At 43.1% G+C, this 18,969-nt stretch overlaps 1 protein-coding gene across 1 annotated transcript in view; it reads right to left on the bottom strand.

Moving 5' to 3' along the window:
* Window positions 1-16,930: 16,930 nt before the first annotated feature.
* The window catches only part of GRK7 (G protein-coupled receptor kinase 7), a 36,006-nt gene continuing 33,967 nt past the window's right edge, over window positions 16,931-18,969 (bottom strand). The window contains exon 4 of the mRNA XM_007188066.3: window positions 16,931-17,267. Within this exon, the coding sequence (XP_007188128.2) occupies window positions 16,931-17,267 (337 nt within the window). The remainder of the gene's footprint in view (window positions 17,268-18,969) is intronic.

Here is an 18,969-nt window from a genome sequence, read left to right as displayed (position 1 = left end):
CGAAACTTTCGTCACCAATTTTGAATTCAATGCCACATGTAGAATACAGGTGAGGGTCACCTGTATCTCTGAGAGGTGCTTCTGAATGTTTATTTACTTGTTCATAGCTTTGAGAGTTTCAAAAAACATAAAAATGGCTGACCCATGTTCAAGAACTTTGAGAAATCCTAACGAAACCACCGATGATAAAGGCAACAGGTAGGACTGAATGAAGGTCTGTGATGATGGTGAAGCGGAGAAAAGAGTGAAGACAGAGGAGAGCCTGGGAAAGATGCAGAACCTGAGAACCATGGGGCTCATCCGAGCTGTAATCAACAGGCACCATTCCCGGTAACGTGCGATGTTGGAGACAGCATGGTGCACTTTGACAGAAATAATGATGTTTAATTAATATCCATTAAGATATGCCAGCACAGCCCACCAAAACACACGGATAGGTAAAGACAATTTGGTTGGTTTGTTTGACCAGGTTACTCTCTATCCTGCTTTCTTTTTTTTTTTTTTTTTAAAGAAATTCACGTTCTTTTATTTATTTATTTATTTATTTATGACTGTGTTGAGTCTTCGTTTCTGTGCGAGGGCTTTCTCTAGTTGCGGCGAGCGGGGGCCACTCTTCATCGCGGTGCGCGGGCCTCTCACCATCGCGGCCTCTCTTGTTGCGGAGCACAGGCTCCAGACGTGCAGGCTCAGTAATTGTGGCTCACGGGCCCAGCTGCTCCGTGGCATGTGGGGTCTTCCCAGACCAGGGCTCGAACCCGTGTCCCCTGCATTGGCAGGCAGACTCTCAACCACTGCGCCACCAGGGAAGCCCAATCCTGCTTTCTTAACATCCTTTTTAAAATTACCTTCTGAGCTTCAGCCGGAAGTGGGTGAATTGGCAAGTGGGCTGTATGGCTAACTTTGTGCTGATGCCCTGGAGAAAGGGAAGGGTGTCCAGGCTCTCTGTCCCCCAGCTCCAAGTCCCAGACATCACAGAACCTGTCAACCACGGCTCCTTTCTGCTACAGATGATTAAGACGCACCTACCTGAGCTGTGCTGCAGGCAGGCTTCGGCACCAGAGACAGAGGATTAACTCAAAGTGAGGTTTTTCCTCCAGCAGAAAAAAAAAATTGGCAATTGACAGAACTAAGGAAACGAGCTGAGAAAAGGCCAGACAAAGAATAGTGGTTGGATGATTCATAAGGTGGGGTGCTCCTTTCCGGCAAAAGTATTATTATTATAAGATTGTAATCTTCTGGTGGCTGTCTTGTTCTTTAATGACTAAGTTCTCCTTCAGAATTTGAAGTGTAAGTTAGGTCTGGAAGGGGGAAAAAAGTTGAAGGGAAGGACTTTTGCTATAAGTGGGTCCTTCACCTGTGCCTTCCCTTTCTGTGAGCGCTGTGGCCATGACCTTGTTGCCAGCCTTGCAACCCTGCCCAGGTGATGTAATTCATTAGGTTTTTCCACCTTGGAAGACGCAAGGAGGAAAGAGCTTTTAAAATTCTGCCTTGGTTTGCTCCAAAGAGACCTGGGGATTATTTGCTGGTTACTTGCTTTCCCGGTCCAGTAACATTTTCCCCTGCTATTGTGAGGGCTTTCATTGTTTTAAGCAAATAATAGTCCAGGAGTGGCCAGGACTTTTTCTTTTTGACAGGAAGACCCCAGGAAGAGCTGTCAATTAGTAACCATTCACAACATACAATTGCTGCGTGTCTATCATCGTTTCCAGTGCTGCGGAAGAGCTAAAAGTTTGGACATCCAGCTCTAACTGGATTAACGAGGGGGAAATCACAAACATTGTCCTCTTGGGTTCTACCCGGAGAGGGTTTGCTTTGAGAATAGTAGTTTCTGGGACTTCCCTGGCGGTCCAGTGGTTAGGACTTCACCTTCCAATGCAGGGGGCGGGTTCGATCCCTGGTCGCAGAACTAAGATCCCACATGCCTCACGGCCAAAAAACCAAAACATAAAACAGAAGCAATATTGTAACAAATTCAATAAAGACTTTAAAAGTGGTCCACATCAAAAAACCCTTAAAAAAAAGAAGGAATAGTAGTTTCTATTATCGATCAGAAAAGAAGTTTAAGAAACATGAAGTTCCATAAAAATCCTTCCATTAGGAGGAAGTGAGCAGTGACAGGCGTGAGGGGAGGTGGAGGTATAGAATAGCAGCGACAAGATTCCGGTCACACGTGTACTCCTGGAAAACGGGGTGGGGACCAGCCTGGCCTGAAAGGAATTTTATTTATTTATTTATTTATTTATTTATTTATTGGTTGCGTCGGGTCTTTGCTGCCGCGCGCAGGCCTTCTCTAGTTGCGGCGAGCGGGGGTTACTCTTCGTTGAGGTGCGTGGGCTTCTCATTGCGGTGGCTTCTCTTGTGGCGAAGCACAGGCTCTAGGCGCGCAGGCTTCAGTAGTTGCAGCATGTGGGCTCAGTAGTTGTGGCTCGCGGGCTCTACAGCCCAGGCTCCGTAGTTGTGGCACACGGGCTTAATTGCTCCATGGCATGTGGGATCTTCCTGGACCAGTGATCGAACCCGTGTCCCCTGAATTGGCAGGTGGATTCTTAACCAATGAGCCACAAGGGAAGTCCCTGAAAGGAATTATTGATTCAGTTTCCCTTCCAGGATTAAAAATAAGGGATGTGCTGATGGTTAAATTGGGGTTTTGGACGTTATTTGCCTGGATTTGAATCCGGGATCTTCAAAGTATTTGCTGTGTGTCCTTTGTCTAGTTACTTCACCTCTTAGTGCCTTCTTTTTTTTTTTTCTTCTCTGTCGCTTTAGCTTTTATTTTTAGTGAAGTGGTAAACATCCATAATTTTAAAAAGTCAAATGGTTCTACAAGGTCAATTGTGAAAAACACAGCTCTCTGGTCCCCTTCTCCCTCTATTCCTATTTCCCAAAGATAACCCATTTCATCTATTTTAGCTGCTTCTTTGAGTGTATCCATATTGCTAAATAATTTATTTTTAATAAATCATTTTTTTTCTGATTGAATACCCTGTGTGAAGGATGAAGATTTCGTCCTCTTACTTGCTACTTTAAACCACATGAATACATCCCTCCCCCATCCTCCTGTATATAATTTTTAGTTTGATCTATATTCAGTTTTTAGATTATTGTGACTGACAAGTGACTTCTCAAATGTAAAATGGGGAGGGACCAAATAATGAATCATGAAAAACATGGAGTAAGTGCTCAACAGATGTTAGCTATTATTATTAGGCTACATCATTGTAATAAGTCTTCTGTAGCACAGAAATTCCAGAAAGTTTTCGATTAACTGTAGGACCTTGGGGTTGAATTTTCTCATCTGTAATATTCGGAAGCTGGATCAGATAAGGTCTGAACTGACCTTAAAGGCCTCAAATTACATTCTTTGCATTTTCCTAATGGAAATACTGAATCATACATCCTAGTAGTACCTGTTCCTGATACATGGCAACCTAGCAACAAGCAGGCTGAGGAGGTAGCTGGCCACCAAGCCTTTGATTCTAATAGTTTTCTATTATCTTATCAGAAGATCACAGCCCATGGTTCATGAGAGTGCAACCTGGTATAACATTTCTGGAGGTCAATCTGGCAATATTTATCCAAAGCCTTAAAATTATGTATACCCCAAATTCCATTTCTAGGAGTTTATCCTAGGACAAAGATAAATAATAATTAAAGATGTTGCAAGATAGTTAAAAGGATGTTCATTACAGGATTATTTATAATAAGAAAAAACTGAAAGAATAGTGATAATCAAAACAGAGGATTGGTTAAATTATGGTGCATCTATGGAATGAAATGCAGTTGTAAAAATGATTAACAAGGAATTTTTTGATACGGGAAGATGCTTATAATGCATTGTTAAATGGAAAACACATTCTCAAACAATATATATACTGTGACCCCAGAGTGGTTAAAAACCAATATGTATCTCTCCACCACAGTTCACCAAATCCACCAAATATATAACCAGTCCACTAAATGTATCCACCAAAATCTACCAAAATATAAATGGTTTGCTTAAGACAGTGTTTCTTTTTTGTATTTGGTTTTTTACTAATTTTATCCAATGAATATTTTTTTCTGAACTTTTAGTTTTTGAAAAATTAAAACATAAACAAAAAATAGAAAAATTGTGATAGCCCCCCTCTTCACTATCTACCCATCACTGAATTTCCGTAATTTTTAACCCATGATCAATCTTGCTTCATCTTGTATTACTTTCTAATAGGAAAAACAAATGCTACTTAAAATTTTTTTTCAAGACTCTCACCTTATAAGAGGAATTACTGTTCATTTCACCCCAACTACAGGACAAATAATAAAGAAATTAGCTCAAGATTCATAGTGGTCCAGTGGCATTTTTAATCATATCAGGAGCAAGTAAGAGCAATTCTGCACAGACCTAGGCCGGGTCTTGACCAGGCAACCATACCAGTCAAGAGTAGCTTCTGGTACAAGTACAGAAACCCACGGCTACCAAGTGAAGGTGGGAAGCAACTGGCTCTTGTGATCCCATGGGAGTGGGAGTGGGGGGCAGACAGAGGTAAAGTGTCCCTGGGGATTCAGGGAATTCCCTGGCGGCCCATTGGTTAGTGTCCCAGGACCCTAATGCTCCTCTCATGCCTCTGACCTAAGTCACAGGAGCAGCAGCTCACAGGCTCTCAGCAAATGATACGGGGAGTCCCACTGCTGTCAGTCACACAACCTCGAGTGGCCTCTGTCTGGTAGGCCTTGGGTCAAGTGACTTCCCTATGACCAGAGGGCAGAGAGCCAGGGCCACACTGAGGTCGTTAGAGGTTCTCACTATAATGTTAACAGCAACAGCTTCTCAACATAAAGCACCTGCTCTGTGCCAGGCACTGTCTAAACACCATGTACAGATACACTCATTTAAGCCTCACAACAACCCTAAGATGTAGGTGCTAGTATTAGCATCATTACCCTATTTTAGAGATGGGAAAACGAAGGCAAAAAGAAAAAAAAGAAAAAATCAAGAAACTCGTCCAAGGTTGTAGAACTAGTAAGTGACAGAACAGGATTCAAACCCAAGCAGCCTAGCCCTAGGTGCAGTGAACCCCTCTGTGATTCCATTGCTTGAGATTCTGAGCACCAAAAGTATTGTGCCTCTGGCCATTTATAATCCAAATCCAAATCACACTAAGTTCTGAAGGAGGGTAAGAAATTTAAAAAATTTTAAAAATGTTTCCTATGACGACTATGATTTTTGCTATTGCATGCTTTTCTCATGCTTCTGGTGCTGGTGCCCTAAGTAAATAACGCTTTGTCTGTCACTTGGATAACCGGCCCCAGGGTTTGGAAAGGGATTTCAGGTGGGCAAAGAGTGCACAGATGTAGTTCTACCAGCCAAAGGTGTGTTGGGTGTCCCCTGCCCCCCACAGGGCGTCCTCCAGTCAACTTTGGGGACTCACTTTGAAAGCTTTGGCAGCAACTGTAGGCCTGACAGTCCACTTTTTTTTTTAAAGGGTGATTCAGGAAACTCCCTGGCAGTGCATTGGTTAGGACTCAGCGCTCTCACTGCTGTGGCCCGGGTTCAATCCCTGGTTGGGGAACTAAGATTCCACAAGCTGTGTGGCGTGGCAAAACAAAAAAAGGGTGATTCAAATGTTCAATGTCTTTATTAGGGTGGTGGTTACACAGTTATATACCTAATACAAAATTCATCAAATTGAATACTTAATGGTGAAGTTTCAACAATTTTAGATTTATTTTTTACTGAGGTGACATTGGTTTATAACACCATACAAGTTTCACGTGTACAACATTATATTTCTACTTCTGGATACCCTGCAGTGTACTCACCACCAAAAATTTAGTTTCCATCTGTCATCACACAGTTGATCCCCTTTACCCATCTCACCCTCCTCTCCACCTCCCGCCCCTTCCCCTCTGGTAACCGCTCCTCTGTTCTCTGCTTCTATGCGTTTGTTTTCTGACAGCCCACTTCCGTAAAAGCATGATGTGCATTCCTCTGGATTTCCATCTTCCTTCTTCTTTCTTTTATTCTTTAAGTGTGTTTGGCAGCAAGTAACCATAATCTTGACTATCAGTGCAAATCTAAGCCTTAAGAGGCCTATTATATTCTTCAGAAGTCTGAGGGTGGTAGGTTTGACAGCTCAATAGTATCATCAAGAACCCAGGCCCTGAGAATTCCCTGGTGGTCCAGTGGTTAGGACTCTGTGCTCTCAAGGTCAAGGGTCTGGGGCGAGGCTGAAAAAAAAAAAAAAAAAGAACCCAGGCCCTTTCCATCTTGCCACTCTGCCTCATGTGTTAGCTGTTATCTTCAAGCTCATACCTTATGGTCTCAAGATGGCCACCTCAGGGCAAGGCATCATCGTCCTCTTCTAAGTTAAACATTAAAAAAGAAGTGGGCAAAAGGACTTCTTTTTCATGTGGTTCTTTTTATTTAGAACAATGACCAAAAAATCCATCCAAAAAGCATCTCAACAGGCATCTGTTTACTTCTCATTGGCCAGGAAGAGGTCACATGACCATGCCTAGACCAGTTATTGGCAAAAGGGATGCTGGGCTTAGACCAATCAAGATTCATTCCCTAGGCAAGGGCATGCAGCTTCCCTGAGCAATATTTGGCATCCGTGTGCAATGAAGAAGAAGAGGTGGCTGTTGGGTAGGCTGCCATGTAACCTCTTTCTCCTTCTTCTCATGTCCTTCCTCCCAAAAGGCCTAAAAAATACCCTGCCCTCCCCTGGGGCAGGGTCAAGGTCAGGATTGGAGAATAGGGGGCATCCTTTGCTAATTAACACAATTTATAGTTATTCCTTTGCAGAATAATTGACCTCTGTATTTTCCTAATTCTCCTAAAGCCTCTGGAAGTTCTTTAATTCCAAGGCCAGAAAAAATATGTTGTACCTTGTATTAGTTTCCTATGTCTGCTGTAACAAATTACCACAAAGTTGATGACTTAACACAAATTTATTCACTTATAGCTCTGGATTCCAAAAATCCAAAATCTGTTTCACTGGGCTAAAAGTCAAGTTGTTGGCCAGACTGGTTGCTTCTTGAGAATCCAGGGAGAATCCATTTCCTTGCTTTATTCAGTTTCTGGTAGCTTAGTGCCCCTTCCGCCATCTTCAATGTGGGTAATTCCACCAATGGCATCTGCTTCCCTATATCCCACAGCCTTCTCTGACAGACTCTTGCATCCCTCTCAGAAGGAAGGTTGTGATTATTAATGCAGGATAATCTCCGTATCTCAAGATCCTTTTTTTTTTTTCACTTTGTCTCCAAGACCTAAAACTGAAAGCCACCAATCAGTCAGTCACGTGGTGCTGGAACTCCTGTAGCACGGGAATGGAACTGACAGCCACAGGCAGACTCGAGATTCTTAAGTTAATCACATCTGCAAAGTCCCTTTTGCCATATAAGGTTAACACTGACCAGGAATTAGGACATGAATATCTCTGGGGGCTATTAATCAGCCTACCTCCCACCCTGATACCTGATCCTCCAATCTCAAAAGTTTCTGAAGGGGGAACTTACTAGGCAGGAGGGAGTTCTAATGTCTTCTGAGTGACGTTCAGCAGCCCAGCAGCTCATAAGTGTGGTCTTGGGGTCTGTGGCTTAGGTTTGTGGCAGATGCTTGGGGTGATGTTTGTGCCTGAAGGACAGAACTCCTAGCAGAAGGAAGTCTTTCTTGGGAACCTGTGGGGGACACTTTAACTCTGTGTGTTTTGTATTTTTGCAGAGGAATGAATCACATTTGCTTTAAGTCAGTGCACATGGAAGAGGTGGCAGATCCCATTAATGTGAAGTAACTTCCATCAAATCACATGCCCACATTAGCTTTGTCACATTTTTAATGAATCCTTATTGTGGAGTGATGATTCCACAGGACATCTTAGGACGTTAAGTAAAGTTTTGTAGTGAACTTACAGGCCACTTGGACCGTTTTCCTCTCCCTGCCTTTCTTTCCTTTTGTTCTGGTTTTGGTGGTTGCCCCTCTTTCACGTTCTCTTACGGTCATCTTTCAGATATTGGTAGCCTTGCATCCAGCTTTCCCTGGCATTTCTCAGCTTCTCTGGCTGGTGAGTATCTCCCATGGGCAGTGGCTTGTGACTCTTTAGCTGGTTTCTCCCCTGCAGCCTTGCCCACCCCCTGCAAACAGAAACAAGTCTTGGGGCAGAACCTGTGGGGTCCTGGGCAGAGTCATAACTTAATCAGACACAGTATGTTCCAGGGACAAGTCAGTGAAAAGCTGGTAATGCTTAACAACCCTCTCTCTAGAAAAAAACAAACCTGATTTGTCGGATTTGCCAATTTTCGTGATGCAGATACACCCACTGCTGTCCAATCCAAGCTACTGAGGTCACCTAGACTGTGGAGTTGGGGAGAGATGCACACACCGCGGGGCCAGTGCAGACACGTCCTCATGACACAATATTTCAATAGTCCGCCTCTTCCGAAACAGGGAAGAACTAGTCAAACACATTCTCTCTGGAATTTTTTCTAAAGGAAAGCTTCCACGCTCTCACATTCTCCCCGAGTTAGTCTTTGGTGCAAGGGTATGATTAGAAGTAAGCTTTGGGGCTTCCCTGGTGGCGCAGTGGTTGAGAGTCTGCCTGCTAATGCAGGGGACACGGGTTCGAGCCCTGGTCTGGGAAGATCCCACATGCCACGGAGCGGCTGGGCCCGTGAGCCACAGCTACTGAGCCTGCGCGTCTGGAGCCTGTGCCCCGCAACGGGAGGGGCCGCGATAGTGAAAGGCCCGCGCACCGCGATGAAGAGCGGTCCCCGCACCGCGATGAAGAGTGGCCCCCACTTGCCGTAACCAGAGAAAGCCCTCGCACGAACCGAAGACCCAACACAGCCAAAAATAAATAAATAAATAAATAAAGTAGCTATAAAATTAAAAAAAAAAAAAAAAAGAAGTAAGCTTTGATGTGGAATTGCACTTTGCTTTTAGTCTTTCCCACTGCCCCTCCTTCTTCCTTGTGTCAAGGGATGCTGGCTTATAGTCACTTTTACTGGCAAGATGGTCACCATGCCAGGGAGGAAAAGGGCTAAATATAGGCGATCCAGCTCCTTTGTGTCTCATGTGTTACACACAAGAAAATTCCAACTTAATGTAGCCTCTGAGGTGAATTAGCTGAGTTATCTTTTCATAAAAGAAAGGGGGGTGGGTGGGAGATGTGAGCAGATAGAGTACGTCATTTAAGTGCTAAGAATCCGGAATCCAGTTAATGGTTTTGGCCCTCTTCTTAAATTCCTGTCCCAAAATGGAACGGATTTATTGCTCTTCCTTTCTGCAGCCCTGCACACAATGGGGTAGGGCACAGTGAGTGACAAAGTGACCCAAAATGCACTGTAGGAGGGAGCGGCAAGGTGGCCAGAGAGTCTACAAACTGCATGTGAGTCTTAAGTGACTTAGAATTGATCAAGCACTCAACTGTGACAGGAAATGCCGACATTGTCATAAAGTAATCATAATCATGAAAACTCCACATGTCTGGGCCAAGCTCTGCCCTGCGGTATGTGCTGTGCTGTTTTACGGGCCTAGCCCAGAATACAACGAGGCAGAGGCGAGGGCCGGAGGGCACCCCACTCCCTGGGAAGCGAGGCGCAGACAAGGGCATCCGAATGTTTGTTTGGTTGAGCTGCTGTTTCACTATTGTTTGCCTCGTTACCAGTTATGACACGTGCCAGGGAAGGCTTTGCCCCCTTCATTCCACTGGCATTTGTTAAAACAACATTCACCAAGATCTGATCTGGATGTGTCTTTTGGCCTGCCTGTAACTTTCCACTTTCAGGGAGATGTAACAAGGAGTTTACAAGTCTTGATTTCACAGCTTTTTAAGGACAAGGATTTTAAAGCATAAACCTGGGAAAATTTTATTATTTATTTATTTTTTGGCCATGCCGCGCAGCATGTGGGATCTTAGTTCCCCGACCACAGATTGAACCCGTGCCCCCTGCAGTGGAAGCTCGGAGTCCTAACCACTGGACCACTAGGGAAGTCCCTGGGAGAAATTTTTTAAAGAGGAAAGGAAGAAGGGAAACTGAATTTCAGTTCTTAACTACCTACCCCCTGGGCATTGTGCTTCCGAGTCCTTGGTATCAACTAAAGGATGATAAGAGAAGGAGGAAAAATTAGTGATCGTGGGACTTTCCTGATGGCACAGTGGTTAAGAATCCACCTGCCAATGCAAGGGATGCGGGTTCCATCCCTGGTCCGGGAAGATCCCACATGCCGCGGAGCAACTAAGCCCATGCGCCACAACTACTGAGCCCACACACCACGACTACTGAAGCCTGCACGCCTAGAGCCCGTGCTCTGCAAGAGAAGCCACCACAATGAGAAGCCTGAGCACTGCAACGAAGACCCAACGCAGACAAAAATAAATAAAATTTAAAAAATATATTGATCGATATTGCCTAACAGAGATCCAGCCAAAAGGGGACACGTTCTGGACGTGCGTGGTCTGTCTTGGGTGGTATTCCCGTCTCTTACAACAAGGCCTAGCATATGGTAAGGCCTCAATTAGAATTTGTTGTATGAATGAATGTAGATGATTGTGAAGAGGCAGAGAAATAAAGAAATGTAGCTTCGAAAGGATTTTGCTAAGTATCTACACCTGAGCTGTCTAGGCCACAGGCCCAGAGTTAGGGTGAGTGGAATGAAAGGTCTAAGGTACAGAACTGAAGGGGGCACTCACTTCTAGTTTTATGCAAGTTTCAAGGCTGCATTTACTGGCATGATCCTGAAAGTGAGAGCCATCTTACATGTCCTAAATATTGTGCCCTGCTGCCTCACTCACCTCACTCCTACCCCCGCCCTGATAGTCCAATTAGAACTGACAAAATGTATTTTAAAAAATTATTTCCCCTTTGGGCTTGGTCCACTAACTCTGCTCTGAAACACAGGAGATGTTTTAGGGAATAGGAACAGAGGCTGTTCTTACCTAGGAAACCAGTGACCACACAGCCAAGAGCTGTCAGGTAGACCTGGGTTTACTCAGCACTTACTGTGTACTTGGATAAGTCCGTTAACCTCTGGAGCTTTCCTTCTTCGTCCATAAAATGCAGATAAGAATACCCACTTCACAGGACGATTGTGAGCATTGGGAGTAATATACAAAAACTGCCAAGTGCAGCACCCGGCACATAGTAAGTGCTCAATAAACGGGAGTCTTTATTGTGTTACTATTAGTGGTGATGCTGGCGATGCCACTTAGCCAACTCTTTAGGTGACATAGAGCACACATACGCACTTGTCGAAAAAAACTCACAGCAGCTGTGTAGGAGGACAGAGCCGACATGTTTAGGCAAGTCAGGCAGAGCTCTGACCGTGTGCCAGGTGCTGTACTGGGAGTTTTCCTGCATTTTCTTTAATCCCAGCCACTGATTTTTCTTAGTTGATTATGTAAATATACTCGTGGACAAGAGATATGTTTTTAGTATAAGCATATCCCATGCAACATTTGGGACATACTTATATTAGAAAAAAAATGAATTAGTTGTTTTCTGCAATTCAAATTTAACAGGACATCATACATTTGAACTGGCAAACCTCGGAGGGGAGTCATTAGTCCAGGGACTCTGAAATGTTGCCTGCTGCTGGGTGTGACTCTGGAATGCACGTTTGCACTGATGGCCTCAGGCTCAGCACCCTGCCCTAATAGCAGGTGGACTTCTGAAGCTGTCTTTGGTTCTTGTGGCTCCTGGCTCTCTCCTCCCTGCCTCTTCTTCTCTGATAGCTTCCCCTGCTGTTTGCAGGAACTGTGGGCACGGCAGGAATGTGTGTGACAGCTGGCCATGCAGACAGGAGAGGCAGGGTGAGGAGAATAGGTTTAAAAATATAGACTAGGCAGCTGGCCCCATGCACCTCAACCAAACTCCCTGGGAAATGCTAGCGGCTTTCTGGGCTCACCACCGCTCCCACCAGCCCTCTGTTTAGGGGCTCTGCTCTCTGCTGTGTGTTTCATAAGAGAACAGAAAGAGAGAGGGCTCTTGCTGAGAACTTTTGCTTATGGAAGCAGAATTGTAAAAATGTGCCCCAGGTTCCATGATGGCATTGTGACATTCTGCCTTGTGCTAATGGATAATTCTCAAAAAAAAAAAAAAAAGGGTAAAATCATGACTGTCATACAGAAATAAAAATGAAAACATGTTAAAGATTTTATTTAACTCTTTAAGGAGGAAACTGGCTTTTCAACCAGTTCAGAGAAGCAATAAGACCCACAGATTTATATGGGGTAAAGGAATGTTGAAACGAACGAGCAAATGGACATAAAATTGGCTTAAGGGGTGTTACAGGCTGAATTGTGTCTCCCCAAATTCATGTGTTAAAGTCCTAACCCTCAGGTACCTCAGACTGTGACTGTATTTGCAGATAAGGTTTTTAAAGAGGTAATCAAGTTAAAATGAGGTCATTAGGGTGGGCCTTAATTCAATATGACTGTTGTCCTTATAAGGAGAAGAAATTAGGACACAGACCCACACAGAAGGAGAACCATGAGACAGAAGGTGGCCATCTAGAAGTCAAGCAAGACAGAGACCTCATAAGAAACCAATTCCCATGACACCTTGATCTCAGACTTCTAGCCTCCAGAACTGAGATAAATTTCAGTTGTATAAACCACCCAGCACTTTGTTATCATAGCCCTAACAAACTAATTCAGTGGGGAAGGGTTATTTGAACATCTATAGACAAGAATTAATTTACGTCCCAATTAGTTATCTAAAATTTATAGAGTTGTAAAATAGCTCTGTTAGAATCAGATAACCCAGCCAGTTTAATAATGAGACTTATTTACAACTACAATCAGTAAACTACAGCTTGTGGGTCAAATCCAGCTCCACCACCTGTTTTTGTAAATAAAGCTTTATTGGCACACAGACAGTCGGTCCTTTCCCTTGTCTGTGGCTGCTTTCCCACTACAAAGTCAGAGTTAAGTAGTTGTCATCTGCAAAGTCTAAAATATTTACTATCTGGTCTTTTACAGAAAAAGTTTGTAGATCTTCCTCTAGAAAATGCATCATTTCCCACTGAAGCACGGTTTCCCTACAGTTGGAATGCCCTTCAAGGTCATCCAGTCCAGTGGGTTCCAGATTTTGAAATCTCATGCATCAGTAAAATTTCAAAAAAATACTTGAGGGATAGTCACTGGTCTTCAATTTTTACTTCTGTCAAATATCAACTACTTCATAAAAGAAGACATTTCAGCTACGTCATAAAATAAGATATTTTGAAGAGCATAGCTCCTGATTCACTGCATTGTCCTTTCTTTTTTTTCTTTGAGGTTTGGTAAAAACTTTGCCACCAACTAGCCACAGATCATGGTCTGGATTGTGGGACCACTAATCTGGCTCAACCTTAGGCACCAACTGCTGGTTCTGTCCAGGGAGAGTCTGTTGGCTCAGGGAGTCCTGGACTTACTCCTGGTACCCAGGCTAGTTCATGTATTTCGGCCAGGAAGGAGGTCCTCAGGGTCTGGTTATTGCCAGAGCCAGCCTGGGCACACACCCAGCTCCAATTATGACAGGGCCTGCCTTGCTTTAAAAAATATACCTTTTCTTGATTTTTAAAAGAAAGATACGTTCAGTGCAGAAAACTTAGGAAAAAATGGAAAGAACAAAACTCATCTCTACCCAGAGAGATATAAAGGTTTAATGATAAACAGGGTGAACAAAAGTGCTTTCCAACCTAAAAAGTTTAAAGGGGCAAAACCCATCATATCTCCCCAAACTAAAATGAGGCCTGGCACATGGCAGGCACCAGTATTTTTTTTTTTTTTTTTAAAGAGTAGCTTTTTTTTTTTTTTTTAATTTTATAGCTACTTTATTTATTTATTTATTTATTTTTGGCTGTGTTGGGTCTTCGGTTCGTGCGAGGGCTTTCTCTAGTTGCGGCAAGTGGGGGCCACTCTTCATCGCGGTGTGGGGACCGCTCTTCATCGTGGTGCGCGGGCCTTTCACTATTGCGGCCTCTCCCGTTGCGGGGCACAGGCTCCAGACGCGCAGGCTCAGTAGTTGTGGCTCACGGGCCCAGCTGCTCCGTGGCATGTGGGATCTTCCCAGACCAGGGCTCGAACCCGTGTCCCCTGCATTGGCAGGCAGACTCTCAACCACTGCGCCACCAGGGAAGCCCCATAAGCTCATTTTAACTGTTTAAAAATAAGCAAGTATCATCCCTTTTCAAAAATCACTTCTTTTCTTTGATAAAACATCTGGTTGCGTCTTATTTCAGTCTTGAATCCCACCCACAACCTGAGCCAATCCCTTTGCACTGGCTTATTTCTCTCCATCTGTAACATTTAATCTCCATGCTGAGGTCTGTCCCTTACCTGCCCTGCCCTTGTGAGCCTCCTGTACTCTGACTTGGCCCAGGTGGATTCCCACCTGGCATATGACGGGCAGGAGACCTGGGATGGGCCCCCATGTCTCCACTTATTCCAATTAGATTTTTCTTTCATTGTGTGTAAAAAATTTCCTTCTCAACCACTCCCCAGGAACCAGCTCTCTTGCTTCTCTCACCTCCTCTGGAACTTTTCATGAAGGTTCAGGTCTTAATAGTTTGTCCTTGGACCAGGAATCATTTGACCTGCTGCTACTTACTGACCGTGGTCTTCAATTTAGTACGCCCTTACTATATGCAAGTCAAGCACTATGTGCTTCCTATACATTATTTCTAGTCTTCACAACAATCCTGTAGAGCTGTGTGACCTTGGACAAGGTACAAAACATCTATGGGCATCAGTTTCCTCTTTTAAAATGTGAATAATAACACCCACAGGAGTCTGCATGCTACACTACACCACAGGGCCTTTCTTAGATGGTTGTCTTATTTCTCTACTGTGTCCCCAACATCACCCAGAGCAGGGCTCAATGTATAACTAGAGCTCAACACATACTTACTTGGTGATTGTTTGAATATAGTTATCTTATTCAATTATTTTCCTGAGTTACTTCTAAAACATGAAACAGATTTGCATTTAAAGTTTATCAAAAGCAGTAGGCATTCACATGAAAGAACCAATGCAAGTAGAAGTCACTTTTTAAAATGTCTGATGTTTATAAAGCTAAATCCTGAGATCTCTACTCTTGGAATGCTCTAGTTAATTGAATTTCTGTTAACTGTTGATTAGTTTTTGCTAAACAGACTTAGAAATTTTATCAAATTTTAATCTACTTTCTTGCCTTAGGAAGAAGAATCTGCGGGACACACCTGTATTCTGCTTTGGTGATTCAAGACTCTACAGTGTCTCTAGGGTAGGGTTTGGAGCTTCAAGGAGCTCACTGAGGATGGAGGATGAACAGGCGAGTGGCAGGTGTTCTAACCCAGGACTCACCTCCATGGGGGTTTCTTCCTCCTTGTTCCAGATATGGTTGATGTTGTCTGGTAGTTGAGGATTACTGTTAGCTGGATTCCAGTTAATCAAAAAATTTTTGGCCAGTGTTTTTGTAATTCTTGGTACCCTTACTCAAGGGACAAAACTTTTAAAATAACTTCAGCCAGGTTTCTCACCTTTGGGACAAGAGGGATTTCCTTAGGCACACATACATCTTTAAAAAAATAATAATAATAAAAAATAAATAAATAAATATATATATATATATATACATACACACACACACACACATATATATATATGGTCAACCCAGATGTATATTTGTGTCAGAGACATATATATATATATATATATATTGGCCTTAAAATTCTCACTTTGGCTGTGCTTTTGAGAAGTGCTAATTCTCCTATAAAGTGCTGGCTGGGCAGCCACCTGAAATGAGGGCCACTGTTTGTTCAAATCAGTTTCTAAACCCATATGTCTCCTTCAGGTCTTGAAATAGTCAAGAGATCTACTTCCCAAGATATGTGTGAAGAACTAAAGTGTGCAAGGGCAAGGAAACCTACAAGATGAATACAGATTATCTTCAGTTTCATTTAACTGCAATTGCCAAAGTTATGCATTTTTGGGGGTATTTGAAAAGTTGTTGTCAAAATGTAAGACTGAGGTTTTGAGCAACCAAAACAAGGACCCATATGTAATAACATTTAAATCTGCATGACTGTGGTTCCCAAACTTTGCTGCACACTGGAATCACCCGGGGAGCTTTTGAAAATCTAGATGCCCAGGTTGTACTCCAGACCAATTAAAATCTGGGAGTGGGAGTCACATGTTAGTATTTTAAAAGATTTCTGGGTGATTCCAAAGTTCAGCAAAGTTTGGGAACCGATGGCATACGGAATTATACAGGTAAGCAATTTGTAGAATACTACTTAAAGAACTCAACTTACAGAATACTTTAATCCCCAGACCTCATGTGTATTTACATTTAACCTGCTTCAACATTATAATGGTAGAATATTTCAGAAATATGAAAAAGAGACTCTATAAATTAAAAATTATTCTGTAATCTGAAATATTTCCAAAATAGTACAATCCACTCCTTTTTTGCAGGGAGGGGGAAAATCAGAAATATTTATTTCCAGGTTCAAAATCCCTTTTATAAGTACAGAAGCAGGAGAAATACTGAAAGATGAAAGGAAGAAAAGATATAAACAAAGAATTGCAAGTGCTCGTTTTCTGAGCACAACACAAAGTTCCATTCTCTGTTCCTAGGACTTTGTGTAATTATCAGGGACATGATGGCAAAGGCTCACGCTTTTAGTTTAGCAAAATAAACCTGAGTGTTCCTTTTCCCAGGTCTCAGTGAAAACTGAGACTGTACTCTTCTTTATGAAGGAAGAAGGAAAGAATAAAGAAAGGAAGTAAGTTAGGGAGGAAGGGAGGAAGGAAGGAAAGAGAGAAAATATGTCTTAGTGGTGAGCTCACCTATCCTTTGAACTGTTTTGTGGTTGAAATGCCCTTCCTGACTGATCAGTGCTCATTCAACAGATTTTCACGTACTAGGAACATTCGAGGATTATGTCAGCTGAGACTCCTGCTGCCCGTGTGGTAGAGAGAACAACTTATAATAGCAAATATATACCAGACTTAGACGAATTACCCTCCCCGCAACCTGCGGGCCTGTTGGGGTCATTCAATTTGGCAAACAGTCCCGTTTCTATAATCTCTTCCTGCCAAGCTACAGGGACAGCAGCTGTTGCAAATCTTTGGAAGAACTGCATATCTTTATCATCAAATTCGACTCCTCGAACCTCAGAGAAATCTTCAATTTCATCGATATCTTTGGCATAAACCACTGATGGGTCTAGCACAAAGGGAGGCTCAACTAGGCCAGCTTCCAGGCGAGGAAAGTTGATGGTTTTGAAGAAATGGTGTTTCCTGGGATCATCAGACTTTTCTCTGTGAAGAAAGGAGATGGCCAGCCTGAGACACAGTAACAAACCCAAACAGGAACTGTTCTAGCAATTCAAAATATGTGGTCTTCTTTTCCTAGAATACATTTCATTTTAATTGCAGAGACAATATAACATAAAGAACAATTTAGAAAAATTACAACTTTCAAAACCACCCACAGGGAATTCCCTGGCAGTCCAGTGGTTAGGACTCCACGCTTTCGCTGCCGAGGGCCTGGATTCGATCCCTAGTTGGGGAACTAAGGTCCCATGAGCCACACATGGCCAAAAAAAAAAAAAAGAAAAAAAATTACCCCTCACTTCAACTATATGCAGATAGTAGCATTTTCATTGTTTGTAGATCACCTTCACATTTAGATATAATTTTTAAACAGCCAAGTAGTTGACATGACTTTTGTTCTTGGTGTTTCATGGAAACACCAGCAAAATTCAGTGGGGTCAGAACCTCCTTGCCTGCAGCTTCCAAGTCACTCACTGCCTCTTGCTCTGTCCTTCAGGGTTACATAGAACAAGTGAAGCATGTCTCTTCTTACCTGACCACCACTTACATTTTAAAAGACAGCAGTCATATCTCCTCACTCTTCATATGACATGATTTCTTGGAGCCCCACCTACCTCCCTCAACTGCCACAGTAATCTTTAAAGACTTTTAAATAATCCATTAGCAATTTTTAGCAGCATAACTGAGCATACATTCGGTGCTCAAGACTACAGTTGTTTGTTATCAAAGCCTCCTTCCCCATGCTAGAAATTATTCTAGTATTTGCCTTAGAATAAGGGGGAAAAATGTGTGTTTCCAGTTAGTTGTGTAACCTTTTATATTAGTTACCTATTGCTGTGTAACAGATTGCCCCAACATTTAGTGGCTTAATACAACAAACATTTGGGACTTTCCTGGCAGTCCAGCGGTTAAGATTCTGTGCTCCCAGTGCAGGGGGCCCAGGTTCGATCCCTGGTCAGGGAACTAGATCCCGCATGCTACAATTAAGAAAGAGTCCACATGCTGCAAATAAGAGTCCGCATGCCACAACTAAGAGTCCGCATGCCACAACTAAAAATCCTGCATGCAGCAATGAAGATCCCGTGTGCTGCAACTAAGACCCAGAGCAGCCAAATAAATGAATAAATAAATTTTTTTTTAAAACAGGCTTTATTTAAAAAAAAAAAACCCAAAAACATTTATTATTATCTCACAGTTTCTGTGGGGCAAGAATCTAGACTTGGCTTAACTGGGTGCCTCTGACTCAAGGTCTCTAGAGACATCACAGTAAAGCTGTTGGTCAAGGCTGTGGTCTCATCTGAAGGTTCGACTGGGGTGGGGGGTCAGGGTTGGGGTAATCTGCTTCCAGGCTCACTCATATGGTTATTGGAAAGCCTCCATCCCTCACCATGTGAGCCTCTTCACAGGGCTGCCTGATGCCATTGTAACTGTCTTTCCTCAGGACAAATGGTCATAGCAAGAGAGAGACAGAGAGAGAGCTCAAGATATAAGACACAGTATTTTTATTACCTAATCTTGGAAATGACATCTCATTACTTCTGCCATATTCTACTTGTTAGAAGCAAGTCAGTACATACACGTAAGTCCAGCCCATCCTTAAGGGAAGGGGTTACTCAAGGGTGTGGATGGCAGGAGGTAGGGATCTTTGGGGACCATATTAGGGGTGGTCTACCATACACTTCTCTTG

This window comes from Balaenoptera acutorostrata, chromosome 4 (genome assembly GCF_949987535.1).
Source record: "Balaenoptera acutorostrata chromosome 4, mBalAcu1.1, whole genome shotgun sequence".
Lineage (NCBI taxonomy): Eukaryota > Metazoa > Chordata > Mammalia > Artiodactyla > Balaenopteridae > Balaenoptera > Balaenoptera acutorostrata.
The sequence above is the reverse complement of the archived record's forward strand: the minus strand, read 5'-3'. Positions and strand labels throughout refer to the sequence as shown.